Source organism: Dioszegia hungarica (assembly GCF_025882075.1).
Source record: "Dioszegia hungarica strain PDD-24b-2 chromosome Unknown MKK02contig_25, whole genome shotgun sequence".
Classification (NCBI taxonomy): Eukaryota; Fungi; Basidiomycota; class Tremellomycetes; order Tremellales; family Bulleribasidiaceae; genus Dioszegia; species Dioszegia hungarica.
Window position 1 is genome coordinate 534,478 of NW_026515779.1, and position 27,275 is coordinate 561,752.

The following is a 27,275-nucleotide window of genomic DNA, read 5'->3' on the forward strand; positions in this document are numbered from 1 at the left end:
ACGAGGGCGGGGGAGGACGTACCAGACAGGCCTGTACGGGGTGGAGTAGGTAGCCCGCGGGGAGGAGATCGACGCCCAGGACAAGGAGGCGGTGGAAGCAGTCGCACACCTGCGGCACGTTTCGAGCCGTCCGAAAGACCTCCGCGGTCCAGCTTTGCCGCGGGTCCGGGTCTGTATGACCGAAATGCAGGCGGGCAGAGAGGCGGCGAGAGGGGCGGTCCATCTCAAGGGAGGGAGCCGTTCGGCGGCGGTGGAGGACGCGGCGGACGTGGAGGTGGAGCTGGGAGCTACGGAAGGGGACGACCAGACGGGAATGGAGAAGGAAGATTCGGAATGGACGCTCGACCAGCTAGAGGTGGACGACCATTGCCCAACGGCGGTCGACTGCCTCGTCCATCTCCACCCTCAGAGGACGCGCCGGCCCCTTCCACTCCAGCTCCTGCCGACGACGCCGTACCAGACGATGACGCGCCGTACAATGCGTCCTCCTCCCGAGGTCGTGGTTCCCATCAGCGCGGACCTCCCGGCCGGCCCGGCGCCGAAAGCGAAAAGTCCTCCCGATCGTACCGGGCCGCAGAGGGCGAGTTTACGCTCTCGCGCGGACGGGAACGGAGAGATCAGGTCGATGGCGGCGGGAGAGAGAAGGAAAGAGGAAGAGGGAAGGATAGGGACGAGATGAATCTTGCAAGAGTCCGGAGCGAGCGGGAGAGGACAAAGAAGCCCAAAGAGGTGGAAAGTCGGTTGGAGAAGAAGGTGTTTGTGCCGAGCTCGGTGAGCGTGGGGAGGTTGGCGCATATCTTTGATGTCAAGATTTGTGAGTTCAGCTGCGGAGCATGGATGGAGCGTCAAGTAGCTGATGGGGTAGTCAATCTGCAGAGAACGATGCAGCGTTTGGGTCTTAGTGAAGACCAGCGGAGATCAGATTATCGTATGTACACCTTTACTTGGCCGAGCTTGTCCAGGTCCAGAAGCTGATCATCTAGTCTTGACGAGTGAAGAGGCGTGCAACATTGCGCTCGAGTACGGTCTAGATCCCACTGTGGACGATGAGAGAACTTTCGACATCTTCCCAGAGTGAGCTGTTTCCGGATCGAGCGCGCCGCGATCCCAGCTAACTTTACAGACCGGATGCGGAGGGTGTAGTGCAGCCTCTCAGACCACCAGTGTAAGCTCTTTCGCGATGACACATCGCCATGCGTGTAGATGCTGACTCTACAGTGTTACCATCATGGTTCGCCAACCCCTCTAGCAGTAGACTCAATTATGCGTGGTATGGCTGACTTCCAGGGCCACGTCGATCACGGCAAAACGACCCTCCTCGACTCCCTCCGTGACTCTTCCGTCGCCACAGGCGAAGCGGGCGGTATCACCCAACACATCGGCGCCTTCTCCGTTCCCCTCTCCTCCCTCCTCCCTTCCGCCCCTGCCGACTCCTCGACGCCCGGCACCATCACGTTCCTCGACACCCCCGGCCACGCCGCATTCACAGCAATGCGCGCCAGAGGGGCTTCGGTGACGGATATGGTCGTCTTGGTCGTTGCGGCCGATGATGGAGTGATGCCGCAGACGAAAGAAGTCATTGAGCTGTGGAAGGCGGATCAGGATAAAGTGGGGTTGGTGGTGGCGATCAATAAGTGCGACAAGCCGGGGATCGATTTTGTGAGTACCCAGGAGGAAAGAATGAGGGGGGATGGAGGGAGCTAATTGGTTAGGACAAGATCAAGTCTGCATTAGGTGCGGAAGGAATTTTGTTGGAGGAAGACGGAGGGGATGTGCCGTCTGTGCGAGTGTCGGGACTCAAGAAGGAGGGGTTGGATAAGCTTGTGGAGACTTTATCAACTCTGGCGGAGATCAGGGAGCTGCGAGCTAGGACGACGGGGAAGATGGAGGGGTATGTGCTGGAGTCCCGGGTTGACCGGGGGCAGGGGTAAGTCTTTCCGGCTGCTACAGGTCTGTGCGAAATGCTGAGAGCTGATACGTTAGAAACGTCGCTACTGTTCTTGTGTCAAAGGGTACGTTATCAGCCGGTACCTGTATCGTGGCGGGTACAACCTGGGCCCGCGTCCGCCAAATGCAAGACTCGGCCGGCCGGTCTTTGCGTTCCGCCCCTCCCGGTACCCCCGTCAGTATCATGGGGTGGCGCGACCTCCCTTCGGCCGGCGACCAGCTCCTCGAAGCATCAAACGAGGACGAAGCCAAAAAAGCCATCTCGAACCGTCTTCGCGAGATTGAGCGGAAGAAACTCCTCGCGGATGTGGAGTCGATCAATATCAAGCGGGTCGCCGAGCGCAAAAAGGTGGAATTGGAGGAAGAAGGAGTGGGGAGGCTTAAAGAAGAAGGGAAGAGCGAGGCGGAGATTCAGGTTTGGAAGCGCGAGTTTGAGCGGCAGAGTGGGGCGGAGGAGGAAGGTGGGAAGAAGGAGTTGCGGTTGGTCGTTAAGGGGGATGTGTCGGGGAGTGTGGAGGCGGTCGTGGGGAGCTTGGAGGGGATTGGGAATGCCCAAGCGGGGGTCAAGATTGTGCATGTGGGAGTGGGGGAAGTGGGGGAGAGTGATGTCCATATGGCCGAAGCGGGGAAGGGTGAGCTGATTTTCACATCATCGTCTGAAGGGGCAAGTAGGTGACTCTGTAGCGTCCATCATAGCCTTCTCGGTCCCTACGTCCCGCTCGACCCAAAATCTCGCGCGCACACTCAATGTCCCCCTCCACTCCGACTCTGTCATCTACCGCCTGATCGAGACGGTCCGATCCGAAGTCATCAAGCTTCTTCCGGCAGTATACGAGTCGCGCGTGACGGGCGAGGCGGTTGTCCAGCAGGTGTTTGAGATCAAGATGAAGGGGAAAGAGGTCGTCAAGATTGCGGGGTGTAAAGTGGGGAATGGGGTCGTGGAGAGTAAAGAAGGTGTGGGGATTAGGGTGCTGAGAGGCGCGGACAGGGTGCAGGTGTATGAGGGTGAGTCTTCCTGTTGCTCATCAAGGATTGGGCGAGGATCTGTCAGCTGATACTGGTAGGGACTATCGAGACGCTCAAACATCTCAAGAAGGATGTGACGGAGGTCCGGAAGGGCACAGAATGCGGGATCTCGTTCCATGGCTTTACGGATGTCCGCGAAGGGGACGAGATTATCGCGTTCACCAAGTTTGAGGTACCGAGGCATCTCTAGGGATAGACGATAGAGCATAGACGATCTTACTGTATCTCACGAGTATCATAATTTTATCATGCACCACTACTCTAGTACAACGGTTGAAGTATTTCCCTTTTTCTATTCTCCTTGGACTCCGACTGATCAATAGATGAAGTGCTTCTTCGTCAATGGCAATGTCGTAGCTGGCGGCGCATCACATAGCACTCCATCCGCCATGACAACGTACGTCTCCGGGTCGACTATCATGATCAGCTTCTCGCCTAATGACTCTAATCTTGGGCCAGAAGCTCACCTTGCATCTTTGGCATCGCGTCGTTCAGCTTCATATCCTTCTTTCCGATATCTCGGCACTTCTTGACCGCCTCGGCTCGCTTCTTCAGGCCATACTCCGCGATCGTCCCTGGAGCGTCAGTATCTCCTGTCCGATGACTGCATACAGCTCGACGAGAACTCACCATTATCGATGGACACCTGGCTGACCCAGAGCACCGATGTCAGAGCCGCAGTGGCCGGTTCGCACGCCCACATCTTGCGCCCAATGAGCGGCTGGACCGTCGGTATCGAGGCGTTCGCATCACCGATCTACCTCGTCAGCTCTCCAACCAAGCGCGCTCGGTATTATCAGCTTACGTGTGCCCAAGCAATCACTCCGCCTTTGATGACCATCTCCGGTCTCGCTCCAAAGCTTGCCGGATTCCATAACACCAGATCCGCCAGGCACCCCACTTTGACCTGTCCAACAAGATGAGACATCCCATGACAGATCGCCCTGGCCGTCAGTGACATCCCCACAAGGCGGTGAAATTGGGACATACGGGTTGATGGTATACTTTGCGATATATCGCTTCACGCGCTCATTATCCCTCCCTTCCTCGTCCCCCTCCAGAACGCCGCGCACATCCCTCATCTTGGCAGCAGTACGCCATGTCCGACTAATTACCTCGCCAATCCGCCCCATCGCTTGTGCGTCCGAAGAGATCATCGAGATCGCGCCGGTATCTTGCAATACGTCCTCAGCTGCGACCGTCTCGGCGCGGATACGCGAGTCGGCGAATGCGATATCTTCCGGAATGGACTTGTCGAGGTGGTGGCAGACCATCAGCATCTGGGGTATCAGCTCAGGGTCTCGTCATCAAAAACGAATCAGCTCACGTCGAGATGCTCGTCAAGGGTGTTGACTGTATATGGCCGAGTTGGGTTGGTGGACGAAGGAAGAACGTTCGGGTGCTCCACCACAACGATGATGTCGGGTGCATGACCCCCGCCGGCGCCTTCGGTGTGGTACGTGTGGATCGTACGGCCATCGATCGCTGCTAGCGTGCTCTCGATATACCCACTCTCGTTGAGGGTATCAGTATGGATATTGAGCTACTTCATCAGCTCGATACTTTACATCTGATAGGCTTGCTCACCTGGACATCGTACTCGTCCGCCACTTTCAAGCCCGCATCAATAGCAGCCGGCGACGCTCCCCAGTCTTCATGGATCTTCAATCCCATCGCCCCCGCCTCGACAATATCCCTCATTCCATTCGGACCACTGTCATTCCCCTTGCCGGTAAACCCGAAATTCAGCGGTATGCCGTCGGTAGCGGCGAACATAGCCTCCATGTAGAATTTGGAGGAGGTGCAAGTAGTGGCAGTGGAGCCAGAGGCCGGACCAGTTCCGCCACCGACGATCGTAGTGATACCGGATGAGAGCGCCTGGGCCGTCAGCTAATGAACATGAGACAGCGAACAGGGACACACCTCTTGCCAGAGCTGAGGGCAGATGAAGTGGACATGAACGTCCAAGGCTCCAGCGGTCAAGATGAGCTTCTCACCAGCGATGACCTTCTTCATCAGCGGTACTTCCACATTGCACAGAAAAGGGACCATACCTCAGTAGCGGACCCAAAGACCATGTTGTCGGTGACGCCATCCATCATATCTGGGTTCCCAGCCTTTCCTATGCCCACGATCTTGCCGTCCTTGACCCCAATGTCGGCCTGATATCTCAGCTTCGAGCCAAGGACCATTCACGATCCCAGGAACGAGCTCACCTTGTAGATCCCGCTCCAGTCGATGACGAGTGCATTGGTGATGCACAAATCCAGCACTTCGTTATCGTGTCGGTTCGATGCCTGTCCCATACCATCTCGTAGTGTCTTTCCTGTATGATCAGCTCTCTCCTGATACGGACCGGATCTGATATGAGCTCACCACCACCGAACTTGCACTCATCCCCATAATACGTGTAGTCCTTCTCTACCTCAACCCAGAGGTTCATATCCGCCAACTTGACTCTATCGCCTACTGTAGGACCGAACATTGAGGCATACTGACCGGTCAGCTCCCCTCCTCCGCCGGGGAAATACTATACGTACCACCTCCCGGTCCATCTCTGGTACTGGCCCCTGTACCACCTTCTCCTGCTCCCGATGCGCGAATCCCCTCTTCTGCACCAACTCCAGGATCTCGGTCCCTCGCTTCGACTCGTCAAACTTCCCAGCTCCCAGACTGGACCCGCCCGCTAGCACCTTGTCCCCGCCAACTTCGACCAGCGAAACGGTCTTCCGCTCTCCGGGCTCGAAGCGGACTGCAGTACCTGCGGGGATGTCCAGGTGGGTACCGTAAGACAGCAGGCGGTCAAATATGAGCGAAGGGTTAGTTTCGAGGAAGGGATAGTGCGAGCCGACCTGGGAATCAGCTTTTCCCAGCTGCGGCAGTGGGAAGGAGGCATACTTGGATAGGTCGATCGCCCTCATTCTTGACTTCTACCATCCATCGCTTTCGTCCCTGCGATAGCTTGATGCGTTCTTTCCGGCAGACTATGGCGCCTGCGAGGGGAGCATTTGAGACTTCGGGTAAGGGGAAGAGGTCGCTCGACGGAATGGGCAAGAAGGAGCCATATAGGGCGTTCTGGACTGCGAGATCAGCTCAAGCTGTTGGACGCCGAATCCGTTGAGGCTGGCTTACGGTCTCCGTCATCTGAACATATAGCATCGTGGATGGAAACGAGGAAAGTCCTGGTCGATCAGCTACACCTTGCTTCCGTACAAGAGGACCAACTGACCCATCCTATTTCATCAGCTCTGTCCCGCTCATAGCGGAATGCACATACAGGAAATGTCCCTTCTACCATCATATCATGCAAAGCCTCCGGTACGCCCTCTGTCTATCAGCTTTACTCTACTCTCTGTACCGGCCTCATGGCTCACCCATGACATGCCGCCGCCCGAGCATCTTCTTCCCCAGATCCATCAGCTCCGCAACAGAGTGGTTCCCATCCCGTATAAACTCCTGGATCTGGCTCGAGATGAGCCCAACGGCCTCTGATCGATTGAGAATGAGTCCTCGGGCGAGACGGCGCTGTGCGAGCTGGCCGACTGCGGTGATGAGGAGCTTATCCTAGACGTTTCAGCTGCCTCCGCTCGTTTACATTAAGGGGCTGGCCAATCAGGCTGTAGCTGACCTGTTCTCTTGGGAGCAGGTGCATCTTGAAGGGGTCTCAGTAGTTACTGGATCAGCAGTCTAAGAATGACCCTATGTGCGTTCCCCTCCTGCGAGAGAGAAGAGCGGATACAACATGATTTGCTGGACGGATGCCTCCACTTTGGCGGCTAAATCAGGCACGGTAGAGTACAGTAAGATCCTTCTCGCCTCCCTTGCCGCTGTCGTCTTTGCCATTGCCTCTCATCCTTACTACCGATACCTAAGGTCTCAAGCACATCCAACTCGGCGGAGACGCGCTGGGTACGCAAGTGCTGCTGACTTGTCGAAATTTGAACATCGTGGAATGCCTTTCAGAGTGAGCAGGACGATCATGACGGAAACTTTGGCGGGTCCGCGCCTTTGCTCTGTAAGCCTTGATCCCACAAGCCGCGGTCCGACCGCTCCAGCGGCAGTGAGGGGCTGGAAGAGGACTGGGGCAAATTAGTGAGATAGATACTGATATCGACTGGAGAGCCTGGAGACGAGGTATCCTGAAGAGCTCCAGAAGCCAGCTTCCGCTCTCCCTCTATGACAATTCGGGTAGGCTCGAGCACTCTGGAAGTCTGCGCCGGGGTTTGATCGTTCAGGCATCACTCGCCGGACAGATCTCACCAACTGCTTTGGCGCACACACAACCCACCCGTGCTGACTTCTCATTTCAGGCACCAAGCGCGGTGCCTGGATGATCTTCGATGGACTGCCAGGTGGAACTCACTTCATCATCTGCCCATCTTCCTCGCAGGTTGAAGTATCAGCATGTTCGCGCTACCATTGGCTCGCTCGGTCTTCCGAGCCTCTCACATCGCCCGACCGACGCGCCCGTTTCGCTACTTCCCAATCCCGCCGGCTCGGCCGATCTTTCGGCGGATCACGTCAGCCGCTCCTCAGCCTATCGTCCTTCGGCCATACCAGGAGGAGGCTATGCAGGCCTGCGTGGATGGCCTCGAAAGGGGCCTCACCAGGTTCGCCGTCTCCTCACCTACCGGCAGCGGCAAGACGACTATGTTCACTCGCCTCATCTCGAGGCTCGCGTCAGCCAAGTCCACTCCGGATGGGAGGGGGCGCAAGACCCTGATCATCACGCCGAGCGTCGAGCTGGCGAACCAAGCAGAGGCCACAGCCCGGAAGATGCTTGGACCGGAGTGGAGCATCGAAGTGGAGCAAGGAAGTCGGGTCGCAACCGGCCAGGCTGATGTGTAAGTTATCGCTAGGACCCAGAGGCCAAGGCGTGGCTGACGACATCAGCACCATTGCTACGTACCAGACCCTCAGCAACTTGGACCGCCTCCAGAGGTTTGACCCCGCGCTCTTCAAGCTTGTCATTGTGGTTGAAGCTCATCATGCGGCTGCCCAATCGTAAGACTCTATCGACATATCGCGCGCGATGTTGGCTGACGTTGCATAGATACCTGCGCATACTCCATCACTTCAATCGAGACGTACTCTTCCCAGCTGAAGACATGGACAAGCCGTAAGCCTCAACAGCGTGGAGAGCGAGCTGAGCTGAGCTGAGCTGATCGGTTCTTAGACACCACAACCACAGAGTCCCCATCGTCGGCTTCAGCGCGACCATGGGTCGGTCTGATCAAGTGGCTCTTCATCCGGTCTTCCAGGAGATCGTCTTCCACCGCGAGGCCCAAGATATGATCAAAGAGGGACGGTGAGTTTAGTCATGGCGCGCAGATGAACAGGCTCCTGAATTCTTAGGCTGATTCCGAACAGTTACCACCGAGTCAACTGCAATGGTCCAGACCTCGGGAAAGGAGAACCAGACGACAAAGGCGACCACCAGATGGCCTCCCTCGCTAAGCACATGAACACACTGGTACGTCCTGCTACCTCTTACGGGTCTTTGCATTTGACCAGGCAAGAAAGGACACATCAGCTGACTACTCAGCTCGACCGAGGTAGGCGCCCAAGTCCTGTCACTGGCAAGACCGACGACCTCCTCGCCTTTGTCGGTGATATGCCTAATCTACCCAGCTCAGCACCCCGCTCTGGTAGACCCGACAACGTCCCGAAGTCGAGCTGTAAGCCGAGCAAGCCCGCAAGCGAAGCCGTTGTCGACGAGCACTATACAATGGAATGGATCTGGAACCTGGCGAAAGAACCGCGGGAGGAGATGGCCAATCACGTCGAGATGGCTGGAATCGCGTCTCTCGACCAGAGCGACCCCCTGCGAATTGGAGAAGCGGATAGCAGCTGCCCAGCGAGCACATCCCCCAATCACTGGGTAAGCTTGCTCGCTGTCTTGCACGTGTGGCCGAGAATCAGCTGATAGTCTCTAGGTCCGATGCGGCAAGGAGTGCTACATCTTGCAAGTCGATGGTGAGGCATTCCTATCCAGGATTGGAGGGAAGGTGGCAATTCCGACTGATCTTGAGCAGCACTGCGGTACATCAGAATTGCCCCTCATCGGTACTTGAAACAGCGATCGCTGTGGGCTGTGACCTATCGCGACAGTCCCCTGAGGTCTGTGCTGTCCGGCGACCTGCGCGGACGGCCATCCCGACCACCGCCAGTCCTTTTAGGCGTTCTTGATCGGCTGGTTTCAGCATTGGACTTGGGTGACCAACATGCTGTGACCGTCCTGGGGTCAGACGAGGCTTCACGGTGAGCGGTTCTCCCCAGATTTCCGTTAGTGCAGAAGCTTATAGTCGCAGTCTGCTTCGATCCGCACCGTGGAGGAGGAAGCCTGCTGCGGCGCATATTTCGGAGCGGAGGCTTTCAAGATGGGGCGGGATTGAAGGTCTCCGCGAGAGTATCACCGCCTTCGATACGTCGGGCAGACGGCTACCAGTCAGAAAAGTCCTAATGGGTCATCTCGAATCCTGCGCGTGAGTCTGACATTCTCGATCATATACGTGCAGATGCGGATGTTCTGGCTGACTATTTCAGCTGTGCGCTGGAGCACGCTGCTCGGGAGCAGGCTCGTCTGGATTCGAAGAAAGCTGTAAATCAGCGGATGCGCCAGCGGATGTCTGCAGCGAGGCGTCCGACCTGGCGTGCGTGATCAGGCGTTGCAGTAAGCAAAGTCAGGCGTACTGAGGTCGCCCGAATTGGGGAAGTGATCATGCATAGCACGACGAAAGATGCTTTGCAGCTTTCCTGGCTGCACAACGAGGACTCTATCCCAACGAGACCTAGCACGTCTCCATGATCTCGCCCCAGACTCGCGCCATGATGTAGCGCTGGGCCATCTTCACCTTGACCTTTGAGCTCCTGGTGATAGCTGGTATATAACGCTAGCTTGCCCCACATTCCTCGTTTCGGGTTTTTGACTTGTTGATGCCTCAGTGTCTTCATTTTGGCCCGATATGGCGGCAAGGCGACTGGCCAGCCTGGCCTACCGCTTCAGCGCCCTCTCACTGCCTTCTCCTGGTCTCTCTGTCGTAGTTCGCCGGCGGATAGCTCAGACTCAACGTCGAGCCTCCTCAACAGCCCATGCCCTTCAGCTCGACAATCACGACGCGACCCCTTTATCCAGCGCTCCCACCTTCGCACGCCCACCTCCAACCCCTCGAGACTCGTCCCCTACCTCAGGAGAGGCCATCCTCCCCGCCGTCGTACTCCGCGACTATCAGCACGACGCTATCCAAGCATGCCTCGACGCGCTCTCCTCCGGCCTGACCCGGATCGGCGTCTCCTCTCCTACCGGCAGCGGCAAGACCACCATGTTCATGCACCTCATCCCTCTCATTGCGTCCCCCGAAGGATCTCAGGACGGGCGAGGACGGACTTTGATACTGGTGGGAAGTGTGGAACTGGCGAATCAGGCAGAGGCGGCCGCAAGGCGGTTGTTGGGGGAGGGGTATAGTGTGGAGGTGGAGCAGGCTGGACGGCGAGCGAGTGGGAGGGCTGACGTGTGAGTATAATTGACAAGAGAAGAGGGAGGCGGACAGGTAGCTGATGGGCAGGACTATCGCTACTTATCAGACGCTGAACAATGTGGAGAGGCTGAGGAAGCTCGATCCGAGGTTGTTCAAGCTGGTCATTGTGGACGAGGCACACCATGCGGCCGCTATATCGTGAGCTTCTGCACTACATAGATGTGTCTCACGGCTGATCGTTAGGTACCTGAGGATGCTGCATTACTTCAACCAGGATGTCGAGCTGCCTGAGCTCATGTCTCCGATAGAACCGTAAGTGTCTTTCTCCATCGACAGAGGTGTCTAGATTCTTCTCGCTTCTCGAGGGGCTCCAGGCGCTCAAAGGATTGGAAGTGGTCCCAAGCTGACATGACAGCGCCGACCACGGTAATAGGGTCCCCATCGTAGGCTTCAGTGCGACTTTCAGTCGTCCAGACCAGCTTGCTCTCAGCGCAGTGTTCGAGAAGATCGTCTACCACCGCGAGATCACGTCGATGCTGGAAGAGGGATGGTGAGCTGAACCTTGCTGAAGCTATGACAACTCGGATATGGGCTGATGACTCAGGCTCTCGCCCGTCAGATCCACCTCCGTCAAGTGTAATCTCAACCTCAGGACCGTCGAGCTCAACAGCCAGGGCGACTTCAATGCCGCTTCTCTAGCAAGTCATTTGAATACGCCCGATGTCAACAACTTGGTCGTCGGTACTTATCTCCATCGGGCATGTAGGTCTCATAATCCCACCTGGTTGAAATGTATGTGATGAGAGCTGACCTTTCAGCTGACCGCCGATCAACCCTCGTCTTCTGCGTCGACCTCACACATGTCGCCGATCTGACTCAAGCCTTTCGTGATGCCGGTGTTGATGCGAGATCCGTCTCGTCGCTATCTCGGCCGCATGAACGCAAGGAGACGATCAGGGCGTTCTCGTCGGGCGAGTTCCCGGTTTTGATCAATTGCGAGGTTTTGACGGAAGGCACAGATATCCCCCAGGTGAGTGAGCAGCATGCGAGGCGGTTCTACCTGTAAAAGCTGACACGGCTAGATTGACTGTATCATACTAGCCCGGCCAACAAAGAGCAAGAACCTCTTGGCCCAGATGGTGAGTTCGACCATCGGATCGGTAGGGCCTGTGCGCGCAGAGCTGACTTGAACAGGTTGGACGAGGTCTCCGACTCTGCCCCGAAACAGGCAAGACCGAGTGCTACCTCATCGACATCGTCGACAATGTCTCGCGTTCAAACGGGATGCTGGTCTCGCCGACACTTTGGGGATTGAGCCACGACGATATGGCGGAGGATCAGCGTCGCGCGATGGAGGGCGAGCAACAACAACATGGAGAAGAGACCGCATCTGTGAGGCCAGGCGGAGGGGGCGATGTGTCAGGTATGAAGGTCACGTATCTGGACCATGATGATCCGTTCCGGCTCGCCAAGAAGGGGGACGCGCCCTTAGCTGTCATGTCAAACAGTGCCTGGGTGAGCTTGATTCCGCTCCAAGCAGGATGGTCAGCAGCTGATGGATAGGTCAATTGCGGGAAGAGCCGGTATATCCTGGAGCTCCTCGGTATGTCGGTACAGGCAGTTTGTCTGCACACTGCTGACCGTCAGACCAGGGCTATATGCTCGTTGAACCATCACCTGCGGCGGAGGCTGCAGCATGGTCCGTCAACTACCGTCAAAAGCTCCCCGCCTATCTCGGCCACTTCTCTCCCAAAGTCCGGCAGGTCGCTCTGGCGGATACGCTCGAGCGGGCACTCCAGACCGCCGATAGATATGCAGAGAAGAAGGTGGGGAGGGAGTTGTTTTTGAAGTAGGTCACTGCTTCACTTGGATCAAGGGCATGCGCTGAGCAAACAGACTCTCTCGATACGCCCCTTGGCGACACCGTCCGCCCTCCCCTAGAGCCCTCGAGCAGGTGATCAGGATGAAGGGTGATCCGGTCCGAGATGCGAAGGGGAATTTGATCGCGGTGAACATGATGGGAAGGCTGATGCCTGTTGAGAAGATCACTGCTGGGCACGTGGCTTCCTACCTGTGGGTTCTTCTCTTCCCGCTCGTGATGGGACATGCTGACTTGTACAAGTTGTGCCGCAAACCATGGGGGTGTTGTGAGTCTTTCACGATCTGATGATGAGAGTGTAGCTGACCGGAAAGGGGGCTAGAAAGTCGATGGACTCGGCAGAGAGAACGAAAGAGACCCGCAAACTCGCCAAAGAAGAGAAGGCTCGGAAGCTGGCCGAGAGGAACCTCGCCTTGCCATCGTGAGAGTGACAATAGTCCCTCATCAGCGCCACCCGGCGTCCGCGTCACTACTTTTCACGGCACTCCTGCTCGACGGCGCAGTATCTCTGAGGAGCCGCCTGAAGTACGCTTTGCTTTTCGACGGCGTCAGATGGCTGGAGCCTTGTCAGGACTCCATATCGCCGTTTGTCTATGAGAGGGGCGCCCAGTGCGGATCCGCGAGCTTCTGATCTAGTGTATATATAGTTGTAGAGTAGACACTCGCAGGTCTCCATAATCCTCCTTGCATGCGTAATGTGGAACATTCCTCGTGTCGGGCGCCGCCCGAGCTCGGACTTCGGCTAATTTGCCTTCGCGAAGTCTGGGCCTTGCGGACCCTCAACCTACAGAACTAGTATCATACTTCGGCCCAAGGACACGGGAACGCGCCACCAGTATCAGGCTCCGAACGGAGTCACTTTGTACAGGCGCAAGAGGAGAGGCTGTCAAACAGGGTAGGATGCTGAGACAGTGAGAAAAGGGGCCGAGGGCGATGACGCGCAAAAAGCTCCGAGACACACGGATGCAACGCTAACCAAAGTTCAATCTGTGTGCCTTTGGGCTAACGAGTACTAATGGACTTACTAAGCGCGAGTGGTGTGCGTCCCGTGAAGAGCGCGTGCTTCTCATCCACCCATCATCCTCCAACAACTTATAACAGAAGACTCTTATTCGCGTCTAAAGCAAGTCGGCCCAACAGACCAGCCAGCATATTCTCACCATCATTCGGTGCCGATTGCATTCAGACACATCAAACTATATCCGATCAACCCCTCTACGCGCAGGATGCCCCACTCCGTCAATCACGCAGACACCATGGCTGCCACCGCCACGCTGGAAGCACACGCTGTGCCCGCCACGACCACTCCGGCCAGCCCGGTCGAGCCCGTGGCTGCTCTGGTCGCGGACGTAGACGCCCTGACGATTGATGGCGCCAAAGCCGGTACGTCGTCCACCTCGGGGCCCTCTGAGATGTGTAGCATCCGCTGATCAATCAGTAGCTTCATACCAGGAGAAGCGCAGGAGATACTCGGTCGACATGTACGAGTACACAGCCGCTCTCTGGGCGGTGGCCAAGACGGCCGAGGGAGTAGCGTGAGTGATCAGGCTCTCGTCCTTGGTATCTGTCAGCTGACTCTGCAAAGACGTGTCGCTCTCCAGACCGCCAACTCGGATTCATCTCTGACATCCTCCGAGGCGACGCCTGACAAGGAGATTCCGCAGAGCTTCAATCTCCCCCTCGCCTGATTGCAAGCCGCCAAGCCAAAGCTGTATATACCTTTCTCATCTAGCTGTAGCCTTAGTGTAATACATTATATCATACACATGTACGTCTCTGGACACGCCCGATACCACTACAGTACACCCATGGTCCATATCCAGCCACCAGCTGCACACTAACTACTGCCCAAGCTACTGCAGGTAACTTACCCCACCAAAGTCCACGTCAAGCACGTACTAACGTAATTCGCCACCCGGAGATCGCCGACGCCACTGTCGCGTCTTGAAGCTGAAGGTCGATCGCTCGCTATGGCTAGCCCGACTTTTCCCTCCCCTATACAAGCATCATACTCCTTCCCTTCATACCTATATCTAGTGTAGCTCTACCCAGAGCGCAGAGCAGACTGTGCTGGCGCTGCAATTAAGCTCGTTTTTCGTTCGAATGTCTACGCTCAGCATCGCCGAAATGGCCGCTCCCGCGATCCCTTCCTCGCCTTTGACAACCGATGGAATGCCTTTGTCCTCGCCGGCGCAGGAAGGACCCAGCGCCCCGATACCAGATGTACCGGGGACTTTGGTCATGCCTGCAATGATCCAGGCGCCAACAAGCGAGCCAACACCTCTGCCCTTACCATCCGCACCAATCTCCGCTCGGAAGGAAGCAAAGACCGCATCTCAGCCCACTTCGCCGACCACACCTCGGTCATCAGCTCGGGCAAGGAAGCCATCAGCAAAGGTGGCGGAAATGGCAGAAGCTGGACCATCGGGAACTTCGGGAGGAGATGCAGAGCCGCAGGAGAAGGCGGGACCTAGATTCCTGCAGCCGGACCACTTGTGAGCTTCAACTTTCTCTTGCTGTCTCATCTTGTCTCAGATACGACTGGTCGGCTTTCAAGCTCGCCGGGTCGTCGCAAGACCTATCAAAGAGAGGAATGAAGAGCTGACTGTACAGTTCTGAGCTCAACAATGGCGCGAAGCCAGCTACAACCGGCCGCTCTCGCTGGGAACCGCTCTACCCGGAAGACGAATTCCTCTCGCCCGAGGATGACCCGCTGGCGCTGCGGGGAATACCAGTGTTCCGCCCGACCATGGAGGAGTTCATGGTATGTCCAGCTGGACTATAGCCTTTATTTCAAGCTAATGCATGCAGGACTTTGAGGGATATATCAACAAAACGGCACCATGGGGCATGCGGTCCGGTATCGCCAAGATCATCCCTCCCGCCGAATGGACCGACAACCTCCCGCCCATGTCGTCACGCACTCTCTCGCAGGTCCACATCAAATCCCCAATCCAGCAAAACATGATGGGCACGGCCGGGATTTTTCGCGCGCAAAACATCGAAAAGAACAAGACTCGGCCATTGTCCGTGAAGGAATGGTTTGAGAAGTGTCAGGATGACAAGTTCGTCGGACCATCGCCGAAGATCTACGAGCGGGATTCGAGGGAGGCAGCACAAGCGCGAGAGGAGGCGGCAAGGGAGAAGAAGGAGAAGTGGGCGAGGAAGAAGGAGGAAAAGTTACGCCGAAAAGAGGAGAGGGCCAGGGCGGACGACGAGGCTGGGGCCGTGCCCAAGGAGGATGCGGATCTGGAGATGGAAGAGAGCAATGGGGATGGAGGGGACGGTGTGCCTGCGCTGGACGCGCCGTCTTCTGGATCGTCGCACTCGTCACCGGAACCGCCAAAGACACCCGAAGAGGACGCCCTCGATGAGTGGTATCAGACCACCGACTTCAATAAGGCGTGGCTTCCGAAGAATACGGTACCAGAGGACTATACGCTCGAGGCGTGCGCCAAGCTGCAGGAGAAGTACTGGAAGACGATGGGGATGGGAGAGCCGAGCTGGTATGGAGCGGATCTGATGCAGGGTGAGTTACGATTTCCATGCGGAATGCATGAGAGCTGACAAAGCTAGGATCACTCTTTGCCGATAAAGAAACACCTTGGAATGTTGCTCATCTGCCCAACCTGCTGGATCGGATCAACTGCGTTGTGCCCGGTGTCAACGAGCCATACCTGTACTTTGGGATGTGGAGGGCGACCTTTGCATGGCACGTCGAAGATGTGAGTACAGTACAGCGAGTATCTGGCTGGTTTTGAGCTAATACTTTAGATGGACCTCTTCTCGATCAACTTCATTCACTTCGGTGCACCTAAGTTCTGGTACGCCATTCCCCAGATGCAAGCGGATCACTTTGAGCGCTTCCTAGCCAGTGAGTTTTCTCGCTCAGGGATCTAGCAGAACTGAAACTGAACCTTCAGACGAATTCCCCCTCGACTCTCGCGAATGCGATCAATTCATCCGACACAAATCCATGGCCATCTCGCCCACACGCCTGAAGGACGCTCAGACCCGCGTCAACATGCTCGTCCACAAACAAGGCGAATTCGTCATCACCTATCCTCGCGGATATCACGCTGGCTTCAACCTCGGTTTCAACTGTGCCGAGTCGGTCAATTTTGCGACGGACGATTGGGTCGATTATGGGCGAAAGGCCAAGCATTGCAAATGCGTCAACTTCAGGTGAGTAGCTCACGAAAAAAAAAAAAAAAGGATCTGCGCTGATGTGCAGTGTGCGTATTGATGTGGACAACATGTTGGCGGAGGCGGCGGATGTGATCGAACAGGAGAGGGTGAATGGCGGGCGGAAGAGGCCGCATGAGGAGGTGGACGGAGAAATGAATGAGAAGGTGCAGCCAAAAGCGAAAACGCCGAGGAAGCGGCCACGGAAATCGAAACCCATCATCGGAGTGGTGACGGACGGGGAGCCTGGAATTGTGGCCATGGAGTCAGTCCAAGTCGCCGAGATCCCGGACCCATTATCGACCAACATCGCCCTCGACGTCATGGCCGACGACACACCTCTCTTCGCAACAAAACCTTCGAAAGCAGCGAAGAAGGCGCCCAAACCGAAAAAGGTCGCCGTCGTCAAAGAGAAGGTGATCTACCCTTGCCTCTTTTGCCCCTCATTATCTACCGACGACCTCTGCCCCGTCTACGACCCAAATCCCTTCGTCCGCAGCCAATGGAAAGGTCACGCGAACGATCACCCGCTCGCTCATCTCATGTGCGCCCAGTCGACGCCAGAGTGCTATTTCCACGAAGAGGATGTGGATGGGAAGAACGTCATATGGGTGTTGGGCGTGAATGAGGTGGTCAAGGATAGGTGGACTGGATTGGTGCGTATCAGCTACCGGTGGTCCTTCCCTGTAGGAGGACATGAGCTGATGAGATCAGAAGTGCAGACTTTGTCCGGATAAGGCTACTGCGGCCAGCGGCGTCAAGGTGCAGTGTACAAAGGTATGTCTATCGACTGAAGGCAGGGGGTTGCGCTGATAGTCAGGGTAAATGCCCAATCGCATACCACTACTCGTGCGCCAAAGCAAACGAGCAAATCAAGGCGGAGCTATGGCAGATTGAAGAATGGCTGCCTGCTGTTCTCCCCGAGGACGCGCCGGAGGGGACGGACCCAGGTCTGGAGAAGGTCAGCAGTGTCAAGTTGGAGCTGTTATGCCCTACGCACAACCCAGTAAGTTCGGCAAATATGTACAAGTGAAGAGAATGTCTACTGACGACACCAGGCCGTCAAGGAAATCAAAGAGCGCGAAAAGGCCGAAGAGCTTCGACAGCGTATCCTCCAGTTCCACCCCGGACAGATGATCAAGCTCAAATCGGGGAGCGGGTGTATCGAGTATAGATTGGTGGCGATCCACGAGCCGGAGCAGATGGTGGAGGTGGCGGTCAATGCGGGGTTGACGATGCGGTTTGCGTGGAATAGGGTGGATTTGAGGGGTGCAGCGCCAAAGGTGACGCAGAACGAATACGGTGAGCTTCGTGTTTGGGTGGTTCAAGACATACAGCTGATGATATAGCTCGACACCACGTCACATCTCGCAAGGCAGACGCTCCTGTCTCTGCAGCAATTCCGTCTGTTGTAGCGCAAGCTCCGGCACCGGCACCGGCGTCTTTACCGTCGAGCTCGAAACCCACCTCGTCATCTACGGTCTCGCAGTCCACTATCCCTACTCCACCTGCCAGAATCATCCACCCTCCTCCGATGTACGCTACCGCTCCGTCCGCTGTCCACCCAAATCCCGCACCCAAGCCGTCGAAGAAGCATCAAGGACAGCCCGTACCGCAGTACGCCTCGTATCAAGCGGCATCGGTCGCCTCTACGCCGCAGATACAGCAGCCTCATCAGCAACTTCCATCGGTGCTCCGGCCACCGACACAGCAGTGGGCGCACGTCCCTGCGGCCTCGGCCCAACCTCATCGCGGTGCGGAGGTCATTCGATCGCATGGTCAGCCGTCCGGAGCATACCCTCATCCGGGCTACCGGCCTCAGACACAGGCGCACGCCCCCACTTATGGCCAAGCACCCGGTCTAGTCGTCTATAATCACCCGTCGGCTCCGGCGCAGGTCATAAAGACGTTCCCGCCGCAGTACAACTCGGCTGGTGGCGGTCTGGTACCATCCTATGCCGCCCACTATCAGCAGCCCCAGCTGCAAAGGGCAGCGGCGGCGCCAACACAGCTGGACCCACGCGTCGCCGCTTTCCTCTATCAGCAGCAGCAAGCTCAATCCCAAGCGTCCATCCGCTCGACTGCTCAGGCGCCCGTCCCAAGTGGTCCGTCCGGGATGCAGCATCTCCTCAATCCCGCTCCCTCCGGTTCTACGCAGTCCTCCACTCGGGGATCGCTCACCCCCGTACCGTCTACCCCTGCACCTACCGGCGGCGTCGGAAAGATCGATCTCGGTCTCGACCGTATGGAGCGGCTCATGGCGACGCTCGAGCCGCTCCGGACGCCCGCAATCCACATTGCCGGCACAAACGGGAAGGGCTCAGTATCGGCCATGCTTGAGTCGTGCCTCATCACCGCTGGTTTCCGGACAGCGCGGTACAACTCTCCTCACCTCATCGAGCCCCGGGACGCTCTTCGGCTGAACGGTCGTCCCGTCTCTCGCGAGGCGTATCAGCGTGCCCTCGCTCGCGCTGAGGCCAACTCCAACCGGGTCGACATCCAGGCTACGTCTTTCGAGATCGCCACAGCGGCGGCGTATTGCTTGATCACCGAGGCCAAGCCGGATATCATGATCATCGAGTGCGGTATGGGCGGTGCGCGGGACGCTACCAATGTCATCCCACCGGAGCTGGTCCTTGCTACCGCCCTCACCGTAGTGGGGCTGGATCATACGGCTTTCCTGGGCGATACGATCGAGGCGATCACCACGGAGAAGTCAAGCATAGCGGTCCGGGACGCCGTGTTTGCGATTGGGCGGCAGCCTATAATTGCTGCGGGAGCGACAGCGGTCGCTATTTCTCGTATGCGGGGCGCGAAGGCTGTCGACGCGTTTGACGTGGCTGTCGTCACTGGCTCGGCTGGGGAGTGCACGTCCTACGGTACCTTCATCAAGCCAGTTCCTATGCTCATCCGGTACACGACCCCCGGATTCGGTGGTTCTCCCTTTACATCCCTCGAAGCCCGACTTCCCCTTCCTGGCGCACACCAAGTTCCAAACGCCTCCCTCGCCATCTCCATCCTACACCACCTCCGCGTTGATCCCCGGGCGCGCAACATCCTTCCTCCCCTAGGCATGGTCTCCAACGACCATATCCGCGCCGGGCTCGAAAAGACACAATGGGCCGGTCGGTGCTCTTGGCTCGACTACGTCGGACCGGAGAGCCGCAAACGGACCCCTATCCTCGTCGACGGCGCTCACAATGCGGACTCTGCCACGGTGCTGCGCCAGTACATCGATTCGTGCGTCGGCGGGAGAGGTCACCCTGGCCCAGGCGTGACGTTTATTATCTCTCTCTCGGACAGTAAAGGCAAAACACCCGAGTCGGTGCTTCGGCCCCTCCTCAGGCCCGGAGACTGCGTCGCGGCGGTCGAGTTTGAGGGACCGGTCGAGGGGATGCCGTGGATCAAGCCTGTGCCCAAGGCGACGGTCGCGGCGATCTCGGCGGGCGTTGTGGGAGAAGATAGGGTGTGGGGAGGAGCGGGTCTGGGATTGGGCGAGGCGCTCGAGTGGGCGAGGGGGACCGGGGGGTTGACGGTGGTTTGTGGCAGTCTGTACCTCGTCGCCGATACGTATAGGCTTTTGGGGTTGGAGGAGGAGATTTGAGCCGGAGATGCCAGATGGGAAAGGGGAGAGCAGAGGGGGAGACAGTCGGGGATGACTGGGGAGGTGGACCTGCTCTCTGCTCTCTTTTGTATATGCTCGTTCCGACTCATTTGTAGTGCTCGTTCGCAACATTTGTATCACTTTGCCATATGTAGTCAGCTGCCTCTGCCGTGCAATGGAGCTGTGTTCCCATTGTACTTGGGTACTTGGAGGAGAGAAGCGGCGGACCGAGTCCACGAGACAAGGACACAAAGGGTACATCCCGCTACATAAAAAGCTACTGGTACTATGGCACTATGCCTTGAGACCCCGTATCAACGAGTATAACTGCTAGATCAGCCAATATCCCTCTCATCCACCAAGCAGACATCCTCACCGAAACATCGGCAACGATGATCAGATCAAGCCACGACGCAGCTCGAAGGACATACATCAGCCCAGCTCCCCGATCCGCCTCCGTACCCACTCGCCCGCGCGATCGGCCCGCCCTGCCTCTTGACCGTCAATGTGTAGGTCGCCTCCCCTCGAGCCGGTGGGTCGTAGAACCACTTGAGGGTCTGGCCATGCACCTCAGTCCGGCCCGTCGAGACCTGGATGTCCGCCGCGAGGGTGAGGTGCTCGGGCGTCATGTTGCCGGTGCCGGTAGAAGTGGAGATGGTGGAAGTCCGGGGACTGTTGGTGTTTTTCTCCTTCTCCTTGACGGCCTGGACCAGGGAGACCCTCGAGCTGTTCTCTGACCGGTTGACGATGGACGATTGGGAGTCTCCGAGGTTCGCCGCGTAGTGGACGAAGGGAAGGTACACCTCGGTCGCGACTCCCTCGGGCACGACATCCTCCGCTGACACACGGATAGTGAGCTTGAAGTCGGAGGTGTAAAAGTCAAAGTCGGCACGGAGGGGTTGCCCGACCATGGCGATACAGTAGGGCCGGCAGATGGCGTCAATGGCCCGCGCGCCGTCCATGATGAGGGAAGATGAGAAGGCGCCGGAAGCGATGGACGAAGGGGTGAAGGAGGACTTGGGGGTGGTGGGGGAGGTAAGCGTCGTGGAGGATGTGGTGGACGCGATTTGAGCAGAGTCTGTCTCGGACGGCTTTTCAAGGTCGTCACGAGACCAGAGCGACAAGTCTTCGCCGTTCCTGTTCGTCAGCTGAGCCCGGGAGTGCAGAGTTGAGGCTTACCAAAGATCTCCCCATTCGTGGCTGTTGTCCGGGACGTAGGTCCAGAGCGTAAAGTTGAGTGCGTTCGGGCCGTCCAAAGCGTGCATGGACGCGTCCCACGCCCTCCGCTGCATCGTGTAGTCGCCCTCGCCTTTTCCGCCATCGACGAAGCCGTACGCTTTCTTGTCGTCCTACTCGTCAGCGCGACTCCACTGACGCGTCGATCTGGACTCACCATATCATAAGGGCACCCAATCTCGCCGATCAACGTTGGATACTCTCCCAAACACTCCTTCGTGTCCACCGCAAAAGTCGACAGCTCGTCCTGCATCATCCGCTTGATTGCTGTATCCCCAATCTTGACCGCCTGAACCACATTCCAGTACTTGCCGCGGATCATGCCGAGCGCGTCCGCATTGAACCAGTTCCAGTGCTTGGTCATGAGCGTCAGCCCGTCGTAGAAGTGCGGGGACGACGCCGCGCGATTGAGGAGGATCGAATGCGGGAGAGGTGGAGGACGGTGGAAGACCGGTGGCTGGACGAAGAGGATCGCTTCGTGGTGAATTTTGCGGAGACGGGTACCGTATTCGATAAAGTGGGACGCCCAGAAATCGGGGACGTAGTGTGACTCCTTGGACGGGTCTTTAGGATGCGAGGCAAAGTACTTGGGGCGGAGAGCGGTGTTAGTCGAGGGGTCCCAGACACCGTGTTGAGCCCAGACTGATCGTCAGCTTGAGGTATGTCACAAGGGTGAATATGTCGACTCACTACACTCTCCCAACTTCCATCCCGGATCCCGCTTCCATCCCCACTTTCCACCTCCTCGTTCCCTTTCTCCCTTCTCATCAAGCCACACATTGACCCCCTTAGGATCGATCGTGACCTTCTTGGACTTGGTCGGGCCCAGCGGCCCGAAGTACCAGTCGTCCACATCTACCGCCTGTCCCACACACATCCGCATCCCCTCGAGCGGAGACGGCATCGGCCCCTTCTTCAGCTGCACCGACGGGTGCGTCTTATTGATATCCGGGTGTCCGACCATTCCCTCTCCCGGCTCATTCATACTATCCCACCCGATCACACAGTCCTCATATAATCCCGGCTCGGCCGCGATCTTCTTTGCGAGGGTCTCGACCGCCGCGAAGAAGAGGTCCTGGAGATAGTCCTGGATGTTCTTGCCGTCGATGATGCATTTTGGGGCGAAGACCTTGCCGGCGTAGAAGAGTGTGAAGACAGTCTGCGAGACCATACGGGTATAATTTGTGCCCCAGATCATGCCTGGGAAGGTGGCTGGTTTGGGTGCGGACGGGGAGGGCCATTCGCAGTGAACGAGAGCGCCGTATGTCTCGGCCATATGGTGGGGGTCGATACCGCAGGCGTAGAGAGTCCAAAGAGGGGCACCTGAGCCACCAGAGTATCTCGACCACTGCAGAGTCAGCGCTAGCGTCGGCATTATGCGGATCGACCTACCACATCCTGGTGCGGGTCCATGAACACCCTAAATCCCCATTCCTTGCACTTCTTGAGCACCCGGACGACATAGTCCATGTACTCCTCGTCATACTTGCCTGGGCCAGCATGCTCCAGCGCCTCCCACGTGAAGACATATCGCAGCATGTTGAACCCCCACGCCCGCAGTCGTGCAAGATGCACATCCGCCGATCCGTCCTCGAGGTTCAGTGGACGATTAACGAAATCGCCTTCTCCATTATCACCCTCTTCCCAGAATCCTTCGCGATCCCATGAGGGCCGACCGTGTGGGGCTTTTGCTCCGCCCGAGAGGTTGACGCCTCGCAGTAGGAGGGTTCGGCCGTGAGTGTCTTGGAAGTGGGCGGTCGAAGCGTGAATATAGGAAGGGGGTACGGGCTGGCCGGTGACGGGCGATACTGTCGGTGTAGGCGCCATTTTTTAGGATGTGTTGGCAGTCTTCAGTCAAGCTATCGATGACCCGAGCTGTTATAGGTAGATGTCAGACGATTGAATAGATGGAAAGCCAAGGTAAGGTATGGTCTACGTGCACAATCAATGGTGAGACGATCCTGATGTCACCTTTACGGCAGCGGGGTAAAGCTTATTTTCCCCAGCACCCCACTACGCCCACTCTTCCCTATCACCTCTTGTCTCTCTATACTCTGGTCATATAGGATATGGCCTTTAACACCTATGCTCAAGGTCTCAAGATAGCATCAGTGAGCTTCCAGACCTCTCCAGCGGTTTCGATGGCTGACAGACAGGACTTGGCTCAGCGAGCTGTCCTCGTCGAGGCATCCCTTCCCTCTCTCCCTCCCCTGGCATCACCTATCCCGGTCCTCCAGAAGGCGTTCCCGCTATACATCTCCGCCGCAGAGACTTACTCTCACCTTCTAGCCTCCAGCCTTGTCCCAGACCCGGACAAAGCAGGGATCAAGCGGAAATGGCGCCTCGTACTCGAACGCGCCGAGAAGGTCAAGAACAGGATAGAAGAGCTCGGCGGTCAGGTCGGCAAGGTTGGCATTGGAGATGAAGGGGAAGAGGAGGCTGTACGGAGGCGCGGTGGAAGGATGAATGGAGTGGATCTGGATAGGTGGAGCTTGCCCTCGAACGGGGAGTTTGAGCTGGGTCGAGGGGTCTACCGTGCGGAGTCTCAGCCGGATCTGGCAGTCGAGCGGGACACAGTGGTGTGGAGGGAGGTGGACGAGAAGGCATGGACCGTGGTAGTCGGAGAAGAAGAGCGGTGGATGGTCAATCAAGGTGCTGGGGCGGATTGCAGTGTTGTTGCCGGGCTGGGTGTTTGCCTCGAGCACAATCGAAGATGGGGTACCAAGGTATGTTCCGCAGCTAGCGTGGCTGTGTAGCTGACGAGATCCAGCTGGCTATGGATAGCCTGTATCCTCAATCAGGAGCATACCAACCCAGACAATCGGAGAATGGCAAGCATATCCTCAAGTTGCTGCTCAACGGCGAATGGCGCGGGGTGAGTGCCTGCCCAATTTGCAGTGAAAGATGACTGATGAAACGGTAGGTTATCATTGACTCATTACTACCTCGCTCCGCCACAAGCCATCTGCCCCTCCATGCCACCTCGCAGCGTCTCTCGACAGCTCACGAAACCGGCGGTACCCCTAGCATCGGTCCACCCTGGATACCTCTCGCGCTCAAAGCGTATTTTCTCGCGCACGGCGGCTACTCTCTGCGGGGTTCGAATCCAGCACCGGACATCTATGCGTTCACAGGCTGGATACCGGAACGGATCAGCCTGCGCGAAGGGTTTCAGCGGGAGAAGGAGTGGAAGCGGGTATACTCCGCGTGGACGAGGGGAGAAGTGCTCGTCACGTTGGGGACCGGCAAAGAGGCTGAGAGAGGTCTCATACCTTTACATGCCTATGCTGTGCTCGGTAGGTCCTAGTAGAATCAATGAGAAATACAGCTGACGTGATAGATGTCAAGGAAGAAGCCGGTGAACGTATGCTAGAGATCTTTGATCCAGGCTTACCGCCTCCAATGGCCTCGACGGACCTGGCGGCTTCCCTGGAAGGTCTTACGGTCGACAACACCGCCGACCTCAGTCGGACAGGACTCTTCAGTATGACCTGGGATGAGGCTTGTTCCGAATTCGGCGCGCTCAATCTGAATTGGAATCCCTCGCTCCGCCCCATATCGGCAAAACGGCACTGGTAAGCTTTGCGGTCTGTATGTGGTCGACATATGAGCTGAATGGGGTAGGAGCTGGCCAAAACCTGACTATGCTGCCTCTTCCTCTTCCATGTCCGCCAGCCACCCTCGATATCGCTTGTCCGTCGCTTCTGCACCGGCCGGTACAGAGGTGTGGATCCTCCTCTCCCAGCACATCGTCAGCAAGGATCGAGCACTGGACGACATCGCTCTTCACGTACACGAAGAGCGTGCAGCCCGTCCTGCCTTTGGAGCGATGCAGAACATGGCCGTACGTTTCTCCAAATGCCTATCGACGAGATAAGCTGACCCAATAGTCCCCATACTCCAACGCGCAACACGTCCTATATCGGCACACCATCCGATCAGCCGGACCTACCACCCTCCTCGTCGTCCCCTCTCGAGATCGAGGTGTCTCCAGATCGAACTTTACGCTCCAGGCTTTTAGTCCTCCCGGGTCCACTCTCTCACTCGAGCGCATATCAACCACTTTGCCTTTCTCGCAGAGCGTATCGGGCGCTCTGACCTCAAGATCAGCGGGAGGACATGCGGGCTGGCCGAGTTACGGGAGCAATCCCCAGTATAAAGTTACCATTGGTAATTCCGCTGCAAGTGGGTCGAAGAGGAGGGGGAATGTGAGGCTTCAAGTGGGAGGGGAGGGGGAGGGACCATGGAATATCAAGCTGCTCTGGAGTAATGGTGGGCTGGTACACGAGTGAGTCTGGTAATCTGGACAACGGGGATGAAGCTGATATGCAGTGTGTCGGAAGAGGCTGTAGTGGCTGATTCTGGTCCTTATGCCTATGGAATGGCGTTCGGCGAAGCGAGCGGGGTAGCAGGTCAGTACGGAGCTCTTTACGACTGATCAAGTCTGGCTGACATATACAGCCGGTACCTACACTGTCATCGTCAGCTCGTTCGAGCCGGGGATCACGGGTCATTACACCCTTACGCTCGAGTCGACACTGCCTATCACTATCACGCCAATCCCTCCAGAGGGCGCGGGGCTATATCACCGCAGATTTGAAGGACGATGGTGAGTATCTCATCTCTCACCTTCGCGCCGGACACTGTACAGAGACTAATGCCTGTAGGACAGAAAACAACACCGGCGGCCGTCCCAGTCTCAACGCATACCACCTAAACCCCCACCTCGACCTCCTCCTCCCCGCACCTCTCACCCTTCAGTGCAGACTGCACCATCCCGGTCTCGGCCAGAGCATCCCGCTCAATCTCACCCTCTTCGCTCGGGCAGAGGGCGGAGGGATCGGGAAGCAAATAGCGACGAGTGGGGCGTATAGTGATCAAACGTCAGGCGTGAGGATAGCGAGGACGCGGCCGGGGGTTCTGCAGGCGGGAGTGTATGTGTTGGTTCCGAGTGGGTATGGGAGGGGGGAGGGGAAAGGGAAGGCGTGGAGGGTTGATGTGTGGGCGGATGGGCCGTTCTCGTTGGATATGGGGAAGTAGGCGGGGGATGCAGAGGTCCTGGGAGATCCGAATCCGGAACAGGACCCGTCCTGCTCGGGTGGATAATTGCCGGGGACTCCAGCCAAGCTTCGCAGTGTGGACTGACTGGAGCACGTTGGCAACTGATGTGCTCACTACGGCGTATACTCATACGACGCAGCTCGACAAGGAAGGCGGATCACCCTAACCAAGATCTGTTGCGGGGAGCCACACGATCACAGGGGCATGAATTGAGAATCAGCTTGTGCATGTGAGAAAGCGAGATGATGCAGCTACGGAGCGATGATACAAATCCTGATGCTGATCAAAGAGACGTGCGGGACGCCAGCAGTCGAGACAAACCCTGATGATCCATGCTGTCCAGCTGACTGACCATGCTGTCGTCGAGTAATAGCAGGATCGCTGACCTTGCGTGGAGCTCTGTGCTGACGCGAAGCCTGTCCGCCTGCCCAGGATCGTCAGGCAGCATCGCGCGGATGAGCCTCGTTCGCGCATCCAGAGCCAACTGCGTGTAGCGTTCGTGTTCGAGGGCGAGGCTCCAGTGGGCTTTCATCTGTGGGTCCTGGTACTGCTCCTTCGCCAAAGCTTCCGTGGCCTCAGAGATGAGTTTCAAGCAGCCCTCGACGGTGCCTGTGGCTTCGACATCCGCGATGGTGCCTGCGGCTTCGATGTCGGTGCTTATGGTTGGCCAGTAGGGGGACGGGTATTGGTAGTCTTATCCAGAGAGCAACGTAAGGCGCTGCTCGAGCATTCGTCGGGTCTCATCGGAGGTCTCTTGGCGATCGGATCCGGTGATCTTCTCTGGAATGGAGAAGTTGTATCGTGCCATTCTATGGGCTGATGGGTGTGGACGGGCTTCGGTCACGGACTGGAATGAGGA

At 57.3% G+C, this 27,275-nt stretch overlaps 8 protein-coding genes across 8 annotated transcripts; 6 read left to right on the forward strand and 2 right to left on the reverse strand.

Annotated features, from left to right (window-relative positions):
• Positions 1–675: 675 nt before the first annotated feature.
• Positions 676–3,163, forward strand: MKK02DRAFT_19911 (uncharacterized protein; the record flags this gene model as incomplete). The annotated part of the gene is made up of 10 exons (XM_053086171.1): positions 676–814; positions 866–928; positions 984–1,074; positions 1,124–1,165; positions 1,219–1,231; positions 1,288–1,659; positions 1,713–1,927; positions 1,984–2,579; positions 2,632–2,952; positions 3,012–3,163. 10 exons carry the CDS (start codon positions 676–678, stop codon positions 3,161–3,163), a joined length of 2,004 nt encoding a protein of 667 aa, XP_052942165.1.
• A 126-nt stretch (positions 3,164–3,289) lies between these two features.
• Positions 3,290–6,625, reverse strand: MKK02DRAFT_20075 (uncharacterized protein; the record flags this gene model as incomplete). The annotated part of the gene is made up of 18 exons (XM_053086190.1): positions 3,290–3,387; positions 3,441–3,548; positions 3,604–3,730; positions 3,779–3,917; positions 3,964–4,253; positions 4,301–4,516; positions 4,561–4,851; positions 4,897–4,980; positions 5,028–5,135; positions 5,190–5,299; positions 5,350–5,467; positions 5,514–5,825; positions 5,872–6,053; positions 6,106–6,155; positions 6,203–6,207; positions 6,251–6,300; positions 6,348–6,537; positions 6,602–6,625. The coding sequence occupies 18 exons, from the start codon at positions 6,623–6,625 to the stop codon at positions 3,290–3,292; spliced, it is 2,502 nt and encodes an 833-aa protein (XP_052942166.1).
• A 752-nt stretch (positions 6,626–7,377) lies between these two features.
• MKK02DRAFT_40694 (P-loop containing nucleoside triphosphate hydrolase protein) lies at positions 7,378–9,634 on the forward strand (the record flags this gene model as incomplete). The annotated part of the gene is made up of 10 exons (XM_053091220.1): positions 7,378–7,817; positions 7,867–7,977; positions 8,027–8,092; positions 8,165–8,281; positions 8,344–8,446; positions 8,519–8,854; positions 8,910–8,949; positions 9,144–9,234; positions 9,285–9,458; positions 9,520–9,634. The coding sequence occupies 10 exons, from the start codon at positions 7,378–7,380 to the stop codon at positions 9,632–9,634; spliced, it is 1,593 nt and encodes a 530-aa protein (XP_052942167.1).
• Positions 9,635–9,938: 304 nt separating this feature from the next.
• Positions 9,939–12,755, forward strand: MKK02DRAFT_40695 (P-loop containing nucleoside triphosphate hydrolase protein; the record flags this gene model as incomplete). The annotated part of the gene is made up of 13 exons (XM_053091221.1): positions 9,939–10,486; positions 10,539–10,649; positions 10,695–10,763; positions 10,867–11,001; positions 11,056–11,213; positions 11,270–11,481; positions 11,534–11,590; positions 11,646–11,966; positions 12,015–12,054; positions 12,099–12,300; positions 12,348–12,524; positions 12,574–12,598; positions 12,645–12,755. 13 exons carry the CDS (start codon positions 9,939–9,941, stop codon positions 12,753–12,755), a joined length of 2,166 nt encoding a protein of 721 aa, XP_052942168.1.
• A 2,252-nt stretch (positions 12,756–15,007) lies between these two features.
• Positions 15,008–16,519, forward strand: MKK02DRAFT_20335 (JmjC domain, hydroxylase-domain-containing protein; the record flags this gene model as incomplete). Its single annotated transcript, XM_053086242.1, has 5 exons — positions 15,008–15,094; positions 15,142–15,859; positions 15,907–16,055; positions 16,105–16,204; positions 16,254–16,519. Coding segments are annotated over 5 exons (1,320 nt in total), but the record flags the coding sequence as incomplete, so codon positions are not given.
• A 2,112-nt stretch (positions 16,520–18,631) lies between these two features.
• On the forward strand, positions 18,632–20,119 carry MKK02DRAFT_20646 (putative dihydrofolate synthase; the record flags this gene model as incomplete). Its single annotated transcript, XM_053086291.1, has 1 exon — positions 18,632–20,119. The coding sequence occupies one exon, from the start codon at positions 18,632–18,634 to the stop codon at positions 20,117–20,119; it is 1,488 nt and encodes a 495-aa protein (XP_052942170.1).
• A 401-nt stretch (positions 20,120–20,520) lies between these two features.
• Positions 20,521–23,182, reverse strand: MKK02DRAFT_20653 (putative cellulase like glycosyl hydrolase; the record flags this gene model as incomplete). The annotated part of the gene is made up of 5 exons (XM_053086293.1): positions 20,521–21,256; positions 21,299–21,468; positions 21,513–21,997; positions 22,046–22,703; positions 22,748–23,182. The coding sequence occupies 5 exons, from the start codon at positions 23,180–23,182 to the stop codon at positions 20,521–20,523; spliced, it is 2,484 nt and encodes an 827-aa protein (XP_052942171.1).
• Positions 23,183–23,424: 242 nt separating this feature from the next.
• Positions 23,425–26,395, forward strand: MKK02DRAFT_30219 (calpain-like protease palB/RIM13; the record flags this gene model as incomplete). Its single annotated transcript, XM_053087999.1, has 10 exons — positions 23,425–23,466; positions 23,512–24,081; positions 24,126–24,230; positions 24,279–24,651; positions 24,696–24,930; positions 24,980–25,199; positions 25,246–25,643; positions 25,688–25,767; positions 25,817–25,964; positions 26,023–26,395. 10 exons carry the CDS (start codon positions 23,425–23,427, stop codon positions 26,393–26,395), a joined length of 2,544 nt encoding a protein of 847 aa, XP_052942172.1.
• Between the last annotated feature and the right edge of the window lie 880 nt (positions 26,396–27,275).